Genomic DNA, 15721 nt, shown 5'->3' with positions numbered 1-15721 from the left:
CCAGGCAACCACGGTCTTCCTCCCGCCCCAACCCCCTCCAAGAAAGCGCGAAGAGCCGGGGTGGAAGAGAAAGAGATTAGATTTCGTTCCCCTCTCATCAATTTTCTGTTTAATGTCACCAGGCCTCATTGTGGGAGAGGGAAGCACGTCACCCAGGCCATAAATTTGTGGTTATGGTGCCTCCAGCCTCTTTCCTCCTCTCCGGGACAGGGATGTCGGCAAGCAAGTGGGGATATCCGCGCCCGCCTGCTCCTTCTCCGGATGCGGGTCCCGGGCGGCTAGCTCCACAAGATCCGTGATGTGATGCGCTCCGGCCTTGGCACTTCCAAAGAGCTTTTGTTTCTGGCTCCCATGTAGAGGCTTTGATTTTTTTTTTTTTCTTAACCGCCCACCTCAGGAGGCTTTTCTTGTTTGCATCTGAAAATCCTACTTAAAATCCTGGTGGGACGACACCTACCCTGTCCCCCCCAGTTGTGTCTGCACTTATAGCAGGAAAGGAAGCAGCCTTATGTTGGGGTCCACACCGGGTCTGACTCAGGGATGTGCAGGGCTCTGCAGCCGCATTTCATTCAGTGCCTGCCCAAGTGGAGTAGGGGAACCGGGGTTTAGTGCTGGCCTGGCCACAGGGCAGGTTTCTCAGACCATCCTGGCTGCTGTGAGAAGATTGTCCCCTGGGAGTTTCCTTTTGGAACCACTTGTGGAGACCTCCCTTGGTTGGGGAGTTAGCACCTCAGCTGGTATTGATGCCCGGGAACTAGGGTGGAATATGTATTCATTCGTAGAGGTCAGGGGAAAAAAATGGATCTATCGACTGATTTTTAATTTAATGGATCAAATGTCCTGCTAACAGAAGAGGCAGTGGAGGTGCCACACTCCAGCCAGAAGCCCCACTCAGGAGGCCCAACTGCCTCTGGGCTTAAGGAGACAGGGCTTTTGACACAGGCACTGCTGCTCAGTGAGAACTCTGAGAGACATTTTATTTGGTTAATAAACATTACAGGTAACCAGACCAAGGGCTCAATTCTCCCCAGAAATTAGGGAGAAGGTGCATAAGTGTTTGTGTTGCCTACTGGTTTCCTTCCAGGAAGGGAATCTTCGGCTGGGTGTGGAAGAAGGCAGAGCTGCAGAACAGACAGGTGTGTCCTGTGGTTGCAGGGTTTTCCTGACTAGGAACCCTCAGTGGGGCAGAAATGGTGGAGGCGGAAGTCAGGCCAAAGCTGGTTTCTCCCAGTATGGGGGGCTTGGAAGAAACAATGGCTGTGGATCCTGCAAACCCTGGCTGGGCCTAGAGGTCAGCAAAGCTAGGTCAAAGGAATCCCTGACACCCAGCCTGTATGTCTTTCCTAGGGACTGGAAGAAGCTTGGGTTTACCCGCCACTGTGAGACCACGCAGCAGAAATCTGGCTCCAGAGACTCCGTGCAGACATACCCTGCCGTCTGACCTGTGCGAACACATTCGCACAGTTGAGATCTGTAAGCCTACAGTAGCTGTACTTCCCGCAAAGCCAGGCTAGGCTGGGTATAGCCAGAGATGGAAGCAGGTGTTCCTGTGGGTTTGATGCCATCTCTACTTTGTGGATCTACCTGGAAGGAACACACACGCACAAACTGACTGGGTACTTGTTCCAAAGCAGGGTCCCTTCTTCAGCCACCCGGCCACGAGAGGCTGATTGTTTACACTTTCCCTGGGCTCCTACAGTCATGGGTGGTGGGGGTGGGCGAGTAGAGGGTACTTCCACCCTGCCACGACTGAGGGCAAGCTGGATCAGCCCAACAGGAAAACCAATCCCTCCTTCTTTAGGCAGACCCCCAAAGCTATCCTCCCAGGCCTCCAAAGACAACCCCGTGCCTCCAGAGCCTTCCCAGGCTTAACAGAAGCCACATCTAGCCTTAGATGAAGAGAGGCCTAGGAGGCTGGATGGAGCTCAGGCCCAGGAAGCTGCTTCTTCAGCTCTGGGGTACGGGGCGTCTTCTGCCTTCCCTGATCCCCTTTAGTAGGAATGTTGCACTATCACTGGTAAAAGGGCCCGGAGAAGCCTGGCAATGGATGCTTCTGCCCTTTATGAAAATCACTTTAATTTACCCCAGATGGGTCTCCTCACTGATAACCTCATGCAACGAGCCCTCTGAATTATGCTTTCCGTGTGAACACACTGGGTTATATTTAGCCACAAATTACGACTGTGTTTAACAAGCACCTTTCCAGCGCAGGGAGGGGGCTGGGCAGCCTCCTGACCTGGTTGGAGAAAATCAGCAACAACAGAATTTAAACCTCCCTGGGAGGAAGCTGCCGTGGTGGCTGGGGAAGCTGTTTATCCGACTTCAAAGTGGTCTGGGGCTTCTCTCCTTGCTTTTTAAAACTTAGAAGCAGGTCTGTCTGTCTATGCGGCCTTGAAGGGAAAACCTGTGCCTCCCACAGGGGTCCCTCCGGCTTGAGCCAGCTTCAATTTAGCAAAGCTCCAGGCTTGGTTTGGAGCGGAGTCAGGGAATGCCTTGGGGAGGATGTTGGCTAGGGGCACAGCCAGGCCTCCAGAGGTGTGTGTAGAAGAGAGGACTCTTAGCAAGCTGGGATCCTGCAGTTCTTCCTTTCCTGCTTCTGTGTTTTTGCCCCTTACCTGGGCCTCAGCCCAGCCTCCAGTTGGGAGGGGGCAGGAGCCCACAGATCAGTGCAACACCTCCCGCCCCCTTTACCTCTGTGCCTGGCTAAATAGATGGGCTCTGTTTGAAAGTTCCTTTCTTGGGGGGAGAAGCCCTTTTACCTTGCGATGGGCACCCCCATTCTCTTCTCTCACTCCCAGGCACAGAGCACCAAGCCGGTACCTCTGGGGAATACACGTGTATCTGGGGACAGAACTGAGGACTTGGCCACACTAAGACCCTTCTCTACGGTACTCTTTTTTGGGCCTCAATAGGGCTGCTAGGAAGACCCTGATGTGGTTGAGAAACCTCAGGGAAGGAGCAAGGATCTGAGACCTCCTCTTCCAACCAGTGCCATGGGGCGGCTTTTGAATTGTACCACTTTGAGAAGGGTGTGTGTGTGTGTGTGTGTATGCCCCAACTATCCCTTCAAATCCTGATTCTAGACTGTGGTTGCAATCCCACTGTCGGCTCTCTGATGGGAGGAGTGTCAGCCCCTACCCAGGCCCTCCTGTCCCAACCTTCCCCAGCTTGGCTCCAACCTGCAAGCTACTGTACTGTCCTCGTGCAAACCCTCTCCCTCCGGGTTCCTTGCCCCTCCAGACCCAAAGCTGCAGCTCTCAGGCTCCAGCCTTGGGCCTGGCCTCTGGACTTGGCCCTTTCACTTCTGGTAGGAAGAATTAAGAGTCAATTTTTTTGTCGTCAAGAAATTGTTTCTAATTTGCCCTCTGACTAATGGCCCAGGGAACAATGGAGAGACACCCAACACACAATTACCCCGCAGAGCAGTGGCGGCTCTGCCGCTGTTCTCTGGCCCAAGCAGGCATTTTCAATTTTATGTAACTCGAGATACACCCCCACCCCCTTGTATTAAAAAGTGATTATTTATTCAATGAGTTCACACAGTAGGCTCTCTGTCATTTGGGAGCTGGGAGGCCTAGGCCTGCTTCCAGTCTCCTGCCTTGTAAGGGCAGTGGGGGAATGCTGGAGGAGGTACCAGGGTTTGTGGGTAATGGGCTGCTCTGACTACCGGTTAGTCAGTTGTAATTGAGAGTGCTTGTACGTGTGTGACGTGTGTCGGTGTGTTGTGAGATTCAAACTGTCTTTTTAAATTACATTTATTTATTTTTATGTGTGCCTGCCTGCGTGCTGCATTGCCTGGCCTGCCTGTTCCAGAGAGTCAGTTCCCTTCTCCTACCACAGGGGTACCAAGAGATCACAAGATCTAAGGCAGGTGATGGGTGTGACGTGAGGCTCACACACACATGGATGCTGTGTGACCCCACAGAACGAGCATGTAGACAGATCACATGTTCAAAACTGCACAAATGTTCATGGGCACACACGCTATTGCCTGATGAAGTCTGATGTATGAGCAGCACAGCTGCCTATGTAGGGCATGCGACAGGCTGTGGAGGTGGCCGGTGCATCCATAGGCCATTGTGCCCTGGGCTAGCGATTGGGTGTCTGTGGTTGCAGCGTTAATAACATACAATTTTTTAAAACTTCAGGTGGCAGCAGAGACGCCAGTGCAAAGACTGACCTATGGCTTATAGTCCTGTCTCCTCTACTCTTTTTAACACCCCCCCCCTTTCCCTCTAGATCCTGCAGTTCCCCACCTAAAGGGTCATGACCCCTTTGGCAAACCTGTGTCTCCAAAAATATTTACATTACAATTCATAACGGTAGCAATACTGCAGTTATGAAGTAGCAACGAAAATAGTTTTATGGTTGTGGGTCACTACAACATGAGGAACTGTATTAAAGGGTCGCAGCACTCGGAAGGGCGAGAAGCACTGCTCTAGAAAGGACCCTGATCCTCACGCCATGTTCTTCTAAAATGAAAAACATTTGTTAGTTTTGGATAGCAGGAAGTCAAGGAGGAAACCAGGATGGTTTGCTCCGAGCAGATAGCGAGCCCAGCCAGACATGCCCGGGCCCGCCCGGGAGGCCGAGCCCTGTGAGAGGAACACGGGAGCTTATTTTGGTCTTGTGGAACTGCCGGGGGCTGTGCGCCCGCGCTGGGCAGCTGCCAGCCTCTGGCGGCATCCAGAGGCGCGTCGGCAGCTATTTGCTGTAACAACTATTTTGAAACAGTACTGAGCGAAGGAGGAAAAAGGCCACTAGACTTAAGTGAATGCTGAGGTTAGAGAGGACGCAGAGGTGGGAGCGAGACAGCAAGGAGCCGAGGCCTTTCACACTCTGGGAGCCTCTTGGGGATGTGAGACGACACAGAACGGGGTGGGGGTGGACACAGAACATGGCGGGGTTGGAGACAAATCCTCATGCCCAGCTTTTAGGGATCCGGCGGTGCTGATCCCCAAGATTCTAAACCGGCTTGAGGAGGAAAGAAACCTCGCGTTCTCGTGTCTAGCAGCAGGCCTGAGTGCGGATGGATTACCGGTGTGCCCTTCTGACTGTCTCCACCCGCCCAGGAGGGATAGATCCCACACTTTGAGATCTTCCCGGTCCAGCCTAAGAGGACCCGGGTTACGCAAAATGAAAGAGTGGGTGCGGAGCTGTCTAGGCGCACCCCTCCCCCACAACGGCCTCCCGGGTCCCCTCGAGGTTGCAGCAGCTCGGGGGATTGCCACGCAGTGTCCTTGTACATCGAATTATTTTTGTCTCTCTCTCTCTTTAAAATTCTTTTCCTTTTTTCTTTTCCTTTTTGAAGGAACGGATAGGGTAAGGGAGAATACTTTAAACGGGGAGATAGATATAAAGATTCCTGGATCGGTAAACAAAGTCAATGAAAGAAAATAGCGAGGAACTTGAATTCTACGCACTCAGAAAATCTGCGGCTTGCAAGGGATGCTTACACCAACCGAGAACAGGGGCGCTCGCGTCCCGGGGTCTCCCGTGGCCAGCAGCGGTTTCTCCCGAGCCGGGAAGCTCCTCTCCGTGCGTGCGAAGCGGGAAACGGCTGCCCGCCGCTGGAGGGACCAGAACAACGGAGCTCACCTCAGGCCAAGCCCAGCCGGCGTTCGCCGTCGGGTCACCACCGAGCCACCGGGAGCCGGAATCCGCGCCCATCCCGCACAGGATGGCCTGATTCAATCGCGTACTGGATCTGCAGGAGATGCGCCTCACCACAGCTCGTGCGCCCCGGCGCGCAGCGATCGCCGCGCTGGGGAGGGCGCAATCGCCGGCTGGCCTCGCGTCTCCACCCCGCAGTCAGGCTCGTGTGCCCCGTCCGGCGGCCTGCGGAGACCCCGGCTTACCTAGAGCGGACAGCGGGCGAAGCCCGGTCGCTAGCTAGGGGGAAATCCGGGAGTCCCCGCCCGCCGCCCCCATCCTCCCAGGTCAGCGCGGCCCGCAGGGGGCCAGGCCGGCCCGGCAGTGCGCCCGCTTCTCCTTTCTCTTCAGATGCCTTTGATCCCCGGGCTCTCCGCCGCACCTCGGCTCGGGAGCTGCCTGGGTCGGCCCGCGGGGATCCTGGAAACCGTCCCCGGTTTATCTCCTTTCATCAAGCGGCCTTGGGCAGCCTTGAAACCGCGGAGCCAGTAATTGCTTTTTTCAGGAGGCCTGGTGCGGACTGGATAACAGCCAATCAGCGCCTTGTTTACACTTAGTGATGGACAGCCCGCTGGCAAAGTGCCAACCAATCGTGGCCGTTTCGCTGAAGCAAGGGAGGCGGGGAAAAAGAGGAGACCACAGATCTCAGATTTAACTCCTTTGTGTCCTCGCAGGAAAGAGACTGGAAAAATCCAAAGGAATATAGCTGTGTCGATTGGCATCTACTTAAATACACCCCCCCCCAACACACACAGAAAAAGAGAAGCAGAAATTATGTATTCATCGCCACTAAGACATCACCTCTACTTCTTGAGAATAAATAACATTTGGGTAGGCAACCAAATTCTAACCGAAATATTTGCTTGCAGAATATTTTAAAAGCGCTTTGATTCTGATTATGATAAAGAGAATTGTTTAGAGGCTGTTTTCCATTGTGGAGAGAAATTTGCGAATATGCAGGGACAGGCCCTGAAAAATGCTAAGCATGGTTTTCACACCATGACAACCACCCCTAAAATTATCAAGTAAAGATATTTTTAAAATCTAGGGGCTGATAGAAAAAGTAAATCCTTATCTTGGCAACAGAGCCTCGATTTTCATTTCGATTGTTGCTGCGCTGCAAAGTGTGGCGGAGGGAGATAATAATTGAGAGCGGACAGATAGATGGCTGGCGAAGAAAGGTACAACTGCCTCTCGGGCAGGGGGAGGAAGGGCATTTATGAAGCCTGTGGGCATGCCTCAGGCCGAAGTGTATTCCTAGTTTGGGTGGGGGGGTGCCTGGGAGTGGAGGTACATCAGGGTAACTCAGAATCTGCGCTTGGAAGTTGGGCCTACGTGCAGCAGGTTCTGCCACCTGCCAGACAGACCCTTGGTATGGACAGAGCATCTGGTTTACAGCGTGAGGCTATTTCTTCTTTTTTATTCTGTGCATAAAAACAATCAAAAATGCCCCAAACCTTACACCTGACAAATTATGGAAAAACAAAACCGCAAGTCTCCCCTGGACACGGACACCCGTTCTCACTATCCCTAGATCCTCTCCCGCCCTGCGCCACCACATTCCCATTCAGCAGCAATGATCTGCGCAAAGGAGCTGCGCAGTCGCTGGGCTTGAATTAGGCGCCATCAGGCTTGGTAGTAGCCCTGCTGCTCCCTGATTGGCAGCTCCCTGGCCCGGCGCCAGCCTATTGGGAGGCCTGTTTACGCCGAATGAGTGGCACGAGCTCAGGGCCGTGGAGGGCCGAGCAGCCAATCAGCGCTCGGGCTGCTCCGGGCTGAGTGGCACGAGCTTATTAGTATGCAGGGCCCGTGGCTCGCCGCGCCGGGCTGCAGGTTTGAGAGCCGCTCTGGATGGGCTCGCTAGAGTCGTTGTTGTGGAAGCCGTGCATTCACAGTGCAACAGTCAGCACATTGAAAATACCAATAGGAATACAAACCAAAGTCACATTTACTGATTTAATTGTATTGCATTCAATTGTATCCTGGAAACAGCCTCCAGTAAGTAACTCAAATTGCTTTCATTTTTAATTTTTTTTGCTATTTTTATTATTTTATTATTTTGGTTTTTGGGGGTTTACATTTTTAAGCAAAAGAAATTCAGGATTGTGATGTTAAATAATAGCGCTTCCCTTTTAAAATCCGTTATGATGTTGAAAGGCTTTTTTTTTAAAGATGGACTATATATATGAGTACGATATTTTTTCCTCTGAAAAATTTTATCGATCGGTTTAAAATTCCCCCCGTAATGCGTCCTTGCTTTGCTCTGAGCGCTTGTTGTCTCGATCGACACCCTGCATTAAAAATAAATTATCGAGACAGGACAGAGACCGCCAACCTTCGTTCAGGAAGAGCCTCGCGGGTAGCCCCGAATGGACAGTCAGTGAGAGCCCAGTTCTGGAGGAACCAGGAGCGAACCCCAATTATTTGCTCCCCCATCTTACTCCCCTCCCCCAGCAATCTTGAATGGGCTCCGCCCGGTCGTTCCGTGGCGCAGGGAACGGTCGGCTCTCCGTGGCCACCGCCGCTGCTTTCCGGGCCTCAGTGAGGGGACAGGAGATTAGAGGGGTACTGGCAGGTTTTCAGGTTCCGCTCCCCACAGACTTAATTCTTTTCAGAACATTTCCTTTTTTTCCCTCTCTGGGGGAGTTGGGGTGGAGGAGGGGGGCTGAACAGTGGGGCGTCTTCATGCTGCGCGTTCTGGGCAGCACGCGGGCTCAGGCCAAGACCCGCGTGGCGTGGTCCGGGGACCGGTCCATTCCCCAGAGCGGGGGTCTTGCAACACCCAGTCCCCGTTCCTAGCTGGGCTGATGGGGGGGGGCGGGTTTCGCAGGGAGCGGGTTGTGAAGCGACGCTGAATCCATTCGCTCCTGGCGCGCTCCTGGCTGCGGCCTGGCCTTGCAGGCCCCATTGCGCCCACCCGCGCGGGAAACTCGGCAGGAGGGAGCCCACGGACCCCAGAGCTTGGCCTCCAGCGGAGGACAAAGGCGTCTCAGACCAGGCGTTTCGATGCGAAATTTGAAAACAAAGCAAACCTTAAGGAGCTGGGGGTACGAGTGCTGGCCAAGCCTCGGGAGGGAGCGCAGTTCTGGGGGTCACGCCCAGCCACCCGGGGGAGGATTTCTGGGGTTCGGGTTCTTTAGATGTGCTCTCGTCGTTGGCTCTCCGGCCGCGCGCGGCTCTTTGCCCGCTGCCACTGTTTCCTCTGGTCCAACCCTGACCGGGGTCCATTGCGGTGTCTTGTCCCGGGGTTTGGCTTGGGGAGGCCTCGGAGCCTCGGGACTCGGCGATCTGCTGCATCTCAGCTTCCGGCCACGGCTCTCGGTCTGTGGCCTCAGCTTCTGCCCTTACTCGCTCCGTATGGAGCCGTCTTTCCCAGGCCCTGGGCGCGAGCAGACCGGGGCGGCGCGGCAGCTCTCGGGCAGGACAGAACACAAAGAAAAGTCCCCTCTAGTCCGTTCAGAAGCGCAACGGCGGGTACGGGAGACACAACCCACCCCTTGTTTGCGTAGAAAGTCTAGCAGGCTTGTGAGAAAGGTAGGAACGAGCAGGCGATAGGCCCGCAGGGGGTGGAGAGTAAAGCCACTGCATGAGCTCAGAGCCCGCGTCCCGAGAATCGCCAGCAGTCCCCACTTTCTCTCCCACTTTGAAATGTCTTACTGGGGGTGGGGGGCCCAGAACAAAAGCCCAGCGCACACGACTCCCGGGAGGCCGTCGCGAAGCCTTGTACCGCGGGCGCAGCCTCCGACCCCACTCCGGCCCTCGGCGCCTTTGAAGCGGCAGGTTCCTGACCTCCCTCCCCTTCCTCCTTTCCCTTTGTCCTGCTCGGCGCCCTCCGGGGCTCGAGAGGCGCCGGCCTGGGTTGGGGCGCGCAAGTCCCTCTCCATCCCCGGGCAGCCCATCCTCTGACCCCGGCGCCAACAACGCCTCGGCCTTATTTGAGCCTTCCGCGCCGTGGCTATCGCCGAATAGGCCCGCGCGGTGGAGAAGCGAGTTATTTGTTGGACCCGGGGAGAGTGAAGCTCCCCAGAGGGAAGAGAGCCCCAAACCCCTTTGTATGCAGTTCGAGCACAAAGAGAAGTCTTTGTGTAGTCCCGTTTATTTACAATGCAAAATTCTCCGGATAAATATTAAAAAAAGCTTATCAGCTGAGCAAATATGTATTCACTTAATACATTATGTTTTCGGTTATAGATTAAATCAGACACAAAATAGTGTGCAAATAAGACAGTGTAGAACCCAGAGCATAAAATATAGCAATTTTAAATGGTATTTACGAAATAGAAAACATCTTAATCGCTTTGTTGTCACGGTGGGATGGCTTTAAAAAAGGTTTTGATTGTCTGCAAAGTTCACAGTTAAGAATATCTCCATTCTATTGGAACTGAGATGAAGTATTAAAACAATGCGTATTTCGGAAATAAGGAGAGAAGTATTCGAAATGGAGGAGGGCCGAGAGACTTTGGTCGCACGTGCATGGTGGTGTACAGTTTATTTCGCTTGCTCGGTTGCTCTTCTCAGAGTTGAAATTGTCTCCGATTTCGCCCGGGAGCAGACTTCCGCGATGGGAGGGGTAGAAGAAAAAGGAGAGGAGGGTCATTTTAAGCCGGCCCTGCCCGAGATGGGGATGGAAGACCCGAGGACACGGGTCTGCTGGGACCCAGACGCAGGAGAAGGCTGAGCTATGCTTGGTCTGTGCTCCTTTGCAGGATCGACCTAGGTGCCACGCGAAGACCAGCCTTGGTTAAGTGATCCCGGGCAGGCGCTGAATGGAGAAACATTGTGGCCGATTTGGGAGGCAGAGAGAAAACAATTTCTGACTCTCTGAGCCCCCTCCCTCCCAAACCCCCAATCCGCAGAGGAAGATCCTGGGCGAATTTGATTGGGGGGCGGGGTGATTGTTCCAGCCTCACCGGGAAGCTCCGGGCTCGGGGACAGCAGGCCAGGCACTGCGGCGTAGCGGCCCAGGTGATGCCGGTGGCGGTCGAGGGGCGCCCGGAGCTCCGGGACGCCAGTCTGGGGTTGTGGCACAATGCTGGGGGGGTGTGGGGGGAGGTGGTCCCACTGGGGCTGAGTGGGGGACGACATTCAAAAGAATGGACTGAAAGACGCATGGGGGGGATGGGAGAGAGGAGAAAAGGAAGGTTATTTTAAAAAGAACTCTTGAGTTACAATCAATAAAATTACTCGCTTAATTAGCATGGTTATTCGGTTAAGCGGAATGTAGTAAAAGCTGGACTTCAGAAAGACGGGCGGGGGTTGGGGGGGGCGAAGCGTGGACCCAGGGCTTTTTCCTCCGAGACACCTTTGGGCAGCGGGGGAGGGGAGAGGGTGTGCGTGTGTGTGAGTGTGTGTGTGCGCGCGCGTGCGAGTGTGCGTGATGGCTTCGCAGATTTGGGTTTTTATCACCCAGCGGAGCCAGCAGCCTCTTCGCAACGGCGCCTTCGCCGCAGGGACTCTCAGGGACCAGAAAGGGAAGCTGCGCGCAGCGCGGTTGGGTTGCTTCTGGCTCTTGCAGGCCAAGCGTGGCTCGGACGGTGCGTGTGTGCTCGCGGACCCGCGTGCAGGGCGGCTCCAATGACCCGGCGCGTAAGCGTGTGCAGTAGGGAGTCCTCCGAGCGCTCCCAGCCTTGCTGTCCGGTCTGAATGCCACTCGTGTTGGCGCGCGAGGAGGGGGCCGGTAGCGGGAGGGGCGGGTACCCCGGGCGAGAAGAACCCCTAGTCACCAAGTCTCTTTTGCTTGCCTCTGCAGACCATGGACCTGCACGGCGGTCGCCGGCTCGGAGCGTGGCCGCCCGCGGAGAAGCCCAGTCCGCCGGTGTGCTGACCGCCTCGGCTATCTGTGCCTCCGGTGACCCCGGACGCCGCCTCCAGCGCGCCGCCCGCGCGCCGCCCGCACTCCGAGTCGTTCCCAGGCCCCGGCCACGCTGCTTGCTGGAGGCGGCGGCGGCGGGCCGGGGCCGGGGCCCGGCATGGATGGCCGAGACTTCGCGCCGCCGCCGCATTTGCTATCGGAGCGCGGGAGCCTGGGCCACCGCAGCGCCGCCGCCGCCGCCGCGCGCCTCGCCCCCGCCGGCCCCGCCGCGCAACCGGCCACGCATTTCCAGCCCGGAAAGTACTTCCCGTCGCCGCTGCCAATGGCTTCGCACACAGGTCAGTGTCCGGCCGGGACGGGTGCGGTGCGGGAGGCCCTGCTGCAGCCAGCAACAGTGCCCAGTGCAAAGAGCGCCCTCCCCTCCGTTCCTCTGAGCAGTTCTTGGAGCTTCGGTTTCATTTCCCTGCGCAATGCCGAGCGGGCCGCGCTCTCGAGCTTGCTCGCGCCGTTTCCAGCAGCCTTTCCCGGGCTACCCTGGGTCACGCCGGGAAGCCGGAGAGCAGGCATCAAACCAAGCCTTCAACTCCCAGCCACCCTCCCCCACTCCTTTCTGCAGAAGTAAATTCTGCGGAAGCCTCTTTTCTGCATTTTGCATTCACCTCGTTAAGACGTTCAACGTCTGAGACACGGTGGCGCATTCTGCAGGGACAGAACGACTGTGCGGCTGGGGGAGGGGGCCAGGGCGCGTCCGGCCCGCGGATTAGAGAGCAGTGTGCGCCCGGGGAGCGCTAATGGGAACTGCTAGTGTAAGACGAGAAAATCCTGTTTCTATATAAAGCCTTGAAGTGTCAGGGCGAGAATGGGTTTGCAGGGGATGCATGCGCTTTAACAAGTGCCTTTGGTATCCTGCTAACGCCGAACTAAGCGTGGCCCCGAGTGCGGACCGCGCATCCCGCACCGCGGGAACTCAGAGCGGCGCCCCGCTCGGGATTTCGGTGCAGGCGAGTCCGTGCGCTTTAGCTTCAAGACCAGAGACCCGGAGTTGTTCTGATCATTCCCGGCACGCCCCCTTGTTGCGGCCCACTCATGTCCCCTTCCTCGAGGGGTGTCCTTGATAGCGCCGACCCGGTCGGTCTCTGGAGCGAAGCCGCAGCTGGCGGGGAAGTCACTGACCAGCGTGGGCGGAGCTGGGGGAGCCTGAGGGACTGCGCGTGGACCTGCTGGGTCACCCTCGCAGGTCGGCTTGCTTTTGTTTACAGTTTATTCTAAACATCAGAAATATTATTTGCCGCTTTTATTTTTCAGTTTGGCAGTAACAGTTATTATTATTAGCTTGATGAACCGTGAATAGTAATAAAATTATATCTGCTTTAATGGGATTACAATTAGTTTGTGGATTAAAACGGATGGCAACGGCAGGGCTAGAAGGGAAAATGTTGGAAGGGAAGGCAGTCAAAAAGAAAAAAATACATTTAAAAAAAAATCCTTGAAATTGCTTAATTAATAAAGGGCCCCCAGTTTTTACCGCACGAGGTTAGTCTGAGTGAGCAGCCCCAGGCTAGAGTGGCCAGCCTCCTGTGGGGTCAACCCCACACTGCCAGCTTGTCTTTCCAGCTGGAGCCTCAGCCAGCTCTGCCTTCCTCTCTGTGGATCGGTTTTCTTTCTTTCTTTTTTTCTTTCTCACCATTTTCTACCCCTTCTAGATTTATAACGGGAAAGAGAAAGAAAAGTACTTGATTGAGCAATTGAATTTAAAATATCTTTTCCCAATATCCTTGTTGTTATTGTGTATTCTTACCGGGGCACTGAGATACTACCCACTCATCTCAGACCCACTGGGGAGCGGAGGGAGGGCTTTGACATGCTGGTGGCAGCAGAGGGGTCAGTGCCCAGCTTCCACACTGGCCTCAGCTTCTGGTGGCAGGCTGGGGAGGCTGAGTCTGCAGGGTTGAGGAACAGAGAGGAGGCCTCTGCCCTCTTCCTCCAGTGTTCAGTGCCCTCCACCCTGGTAGGTCACCGTGCTGCAGAGAGCAGGGTTTCCACAGTAGTAGCTAGGCTGGTGAGGGCTGTGCCCCCTGGGGGGCAGCTAGGCCAAGCCCAGTCCCCTTCAGTTCAGGTCACTGCTGCCCCAGCCCCCTCCCCCGTCTCCCGCCCTTAGCCCAGCCAGCTCTTGGCCAGCAACCATTTCTTCCTTTTCCCCCTTGTTTCCAGATCTAGGTAATACCCAGTCAGGTGGGAGTGTGGTGAAGTGGCCTGGACCTTTGTCTTGCTCATGCTAACTTGGACCACGTGGTTCTTGGACTACAGGCCGCAGAGAGCTGTGAGAAACTGTACCAGGTCCTAGTCTGTGACCCCACACCCTTCCTGCTTCCTTATACACCGGGGGGCCCTAGAGGGCTCCCTCTTTCAGTGCTAGAGGGCCATGTGTCTCCTGCTTCCCGAGGCCCAGTTTCCATCCCCTTGGGTGCCGGAGGAACCTATTGTGTTTGGAGATGCTGGACTGGGTTGGGATGGGAAGCCTGTCAGGGCTGTGTGGGGCTGGAAGCCTTTTGCAATTGTTAAGAGGCAGGATAGCCAGGATTTCGCATTCATTCTTAGAATCTTGCTACATGTATTTTTAAAACAGTAGTTATATCAAGATCCCTGTACTTTAGTCTGTGTCTGTGTAGATCCTCATTTAGAGAGGGAAAAAGATGGGATGAAGTTAAGGAATTTGTCTTTAGGTCTTGGGTGTGGATTTTGTGTGAGGATTTCCAAATGGCCACCTTCTCCTATTCTCCCTCTCCCTGTGGCCCATAGGCCAAGGCTGCAGCAGTCCAGTCTGCCCCTCCCTGCCCCAACTGCTGAGTTGAGAGCAAAATAGCTGGGGTAGAATCTTCCCTGATTCTGCGTAGGATGCAGACACCCGAGCTGCGGCCCCGTGGCCCGGTTCCCCAGGAACGGCTTTCTTGTATACTCTCCCCACCTGCCTGCTCAGCCTGGGTTAAGGGTCTCTCCACTTCCTGCCCTCCTTCTTTCCCACCTGGTACGTGGATGGTGTCAGCTTGCGGGACCCTACGGGGCGGGGGCGGGGGAGGGGGCGGGGGGGGGTTGATGATGATGGGCTCCCGGGAGTCTTCCATTGTTTTCCGGAACTGAAACTGCCGGTAGCTTTATATCCGAGCTGTAGGTTTATGGTAAAGAGCTGCCCCCTTAACCTTGTCACTGAGAGGTGCAATTAAAATGTTTGGAATTATTATTTTTAGTTCAGTGTTAGATTTTTTTTTTTTTTTGTCTTTAATACAGATGGTCCGGAGGAAAAGCTGTGAAATCTAGGGATGGGGGAAAACATACAAAAAAGGAAAAAAAAATCAGCATGAACTAATCTAGGTTTTTCTCCCCCGTGCTCCTGCCTGCAGTTGCTTGGGGATCTCTTCTCTCCCCGGGAACGGGTTTAATCAGGAGGCAGCTGGCTCGGGGAGAAACTCGGGAGCCCTGTGCTCGGACGCCCCTCCCCCCTTCCGGCTGGGTCAGCTCCTGTCCTATCCTAGAGCTCCCCCCTAGGGCTGGGGCTCCACCAAGGGGCTGGTTCACTTCTTGGTGTGAATTCTCTTTTTGGACTCTTCTCCACCCCCTTTGGCTTTGGGATGCGATTTAGCTTGGCCTGTGCAGCCATGTGTCTTGGCTACAGCTTTGGGGGGATTCAGGCAGGCCCTTTCTGGAGGGAGACTGCCAACCTATTTCCTGTTAAAGGCGCTTTGGATGACCAGTCTCTAAAGTAAAATAAAATTACCAACCACCCAGACTCCGCCTAGCCTCATAGATTTAAAAAATAAAATAAATAAAAAGACAATTTCCTGTGTGAAAAAAAAAGACCCCATCAAAGGTGTCCCCACTCGTCAAGTGGGAATTTTTTTTTTGTAAAGAAAAAAATACATTTTCGTAAATACCTCATTAACTCCACTGCACGATAGAGTGTCTCTGCAGCAGTTACCAACATTAAGTAGGTGTGAAAAGAGTTACCTTCCAAGCTTCTACCTATCCTGCTCTGTCAGTGACAGAGCTAGACATCAAAGCTGCCGCTGTACCCAACGGAGCCGCGGGGATCCGGGAATCTGGCGGCTGCATAGACTTGGGCCGGCTGCGGCAGCCGCGCCCGCTCCACCAAAGCTGTTTTTGGAATGTGGGTTTTTTCTCAGTGGGGCCTAGGCTGCCACCATGTCTGATTATTCCTATAGGGAAACATCGAGTCCTCCGGTGGAATATCCAAGGCACGTG

The 15721-nt window shown here is 54.8% G+C and overlaps 1 protein-coding gene and 1 long non-coding RNA gene across 3 annotated transcripts in view; one reads left to right on the top strand and one right to left on the bottom strand.

The window, feature by feature from the left end:
* Positions 1 to 393: 393 nt before the first annotated feature.
* Positions 394 to 6241, bottom strand: LOC115032574 (uncharacterized). The gene is made up of 2 exons (XR_003838219.2): positions 6035 to 6241; positions 394 to 5838 (listed from the first exon to the last, which is right to left on the bottom strand). It is a non-coding gene; the product is annotated as an uncharacterized LOC115032574 (long non-coding RNA).
* Positions 6242 to 11261: 5020 nt separating this feature from the next.
* The window catches only part of Bahcc1 (BAH domain and coiled-coil containing 1), a 56893-nt gene continuing 52433 nt past the window's right edge, over positions 11262 to 15721 (top strand). For both annotated transcript variants that reach the window (XM_085829362.1, XM_085829361.1), the window contains exon 1: positions 11262 to 11802. In XM_085829362.1, coding sequence (XP_085685488.1) covers positions 11622 to 11802 — 181 coding nt within the window. In that variant the 5' untranslated portion in view covers positions 11262 to 11621. The remainder of the gene's footprint in view (positions 11803 to 15721) is intronic.

Source organism: Mus caroli, unplaced genomic scaffold, assembly GCF_978045245.1.
Source record: "Mus caroli unplaced genomic scaffold, Mus_caroli_1 scaffold_13, whole genome shotgun sequence".
Classification (NCBI taxonomy): domain Eukaryota; kingdom Metazoa; phylum Chordata; class Mammalia; order Rodentia; family Muridae; genus Mus; species Mus caroli.
Note: the sequence above shows the minus strand (reverse complement) of the source record. Positions and strands in the feature narration are given on the sequence as shown.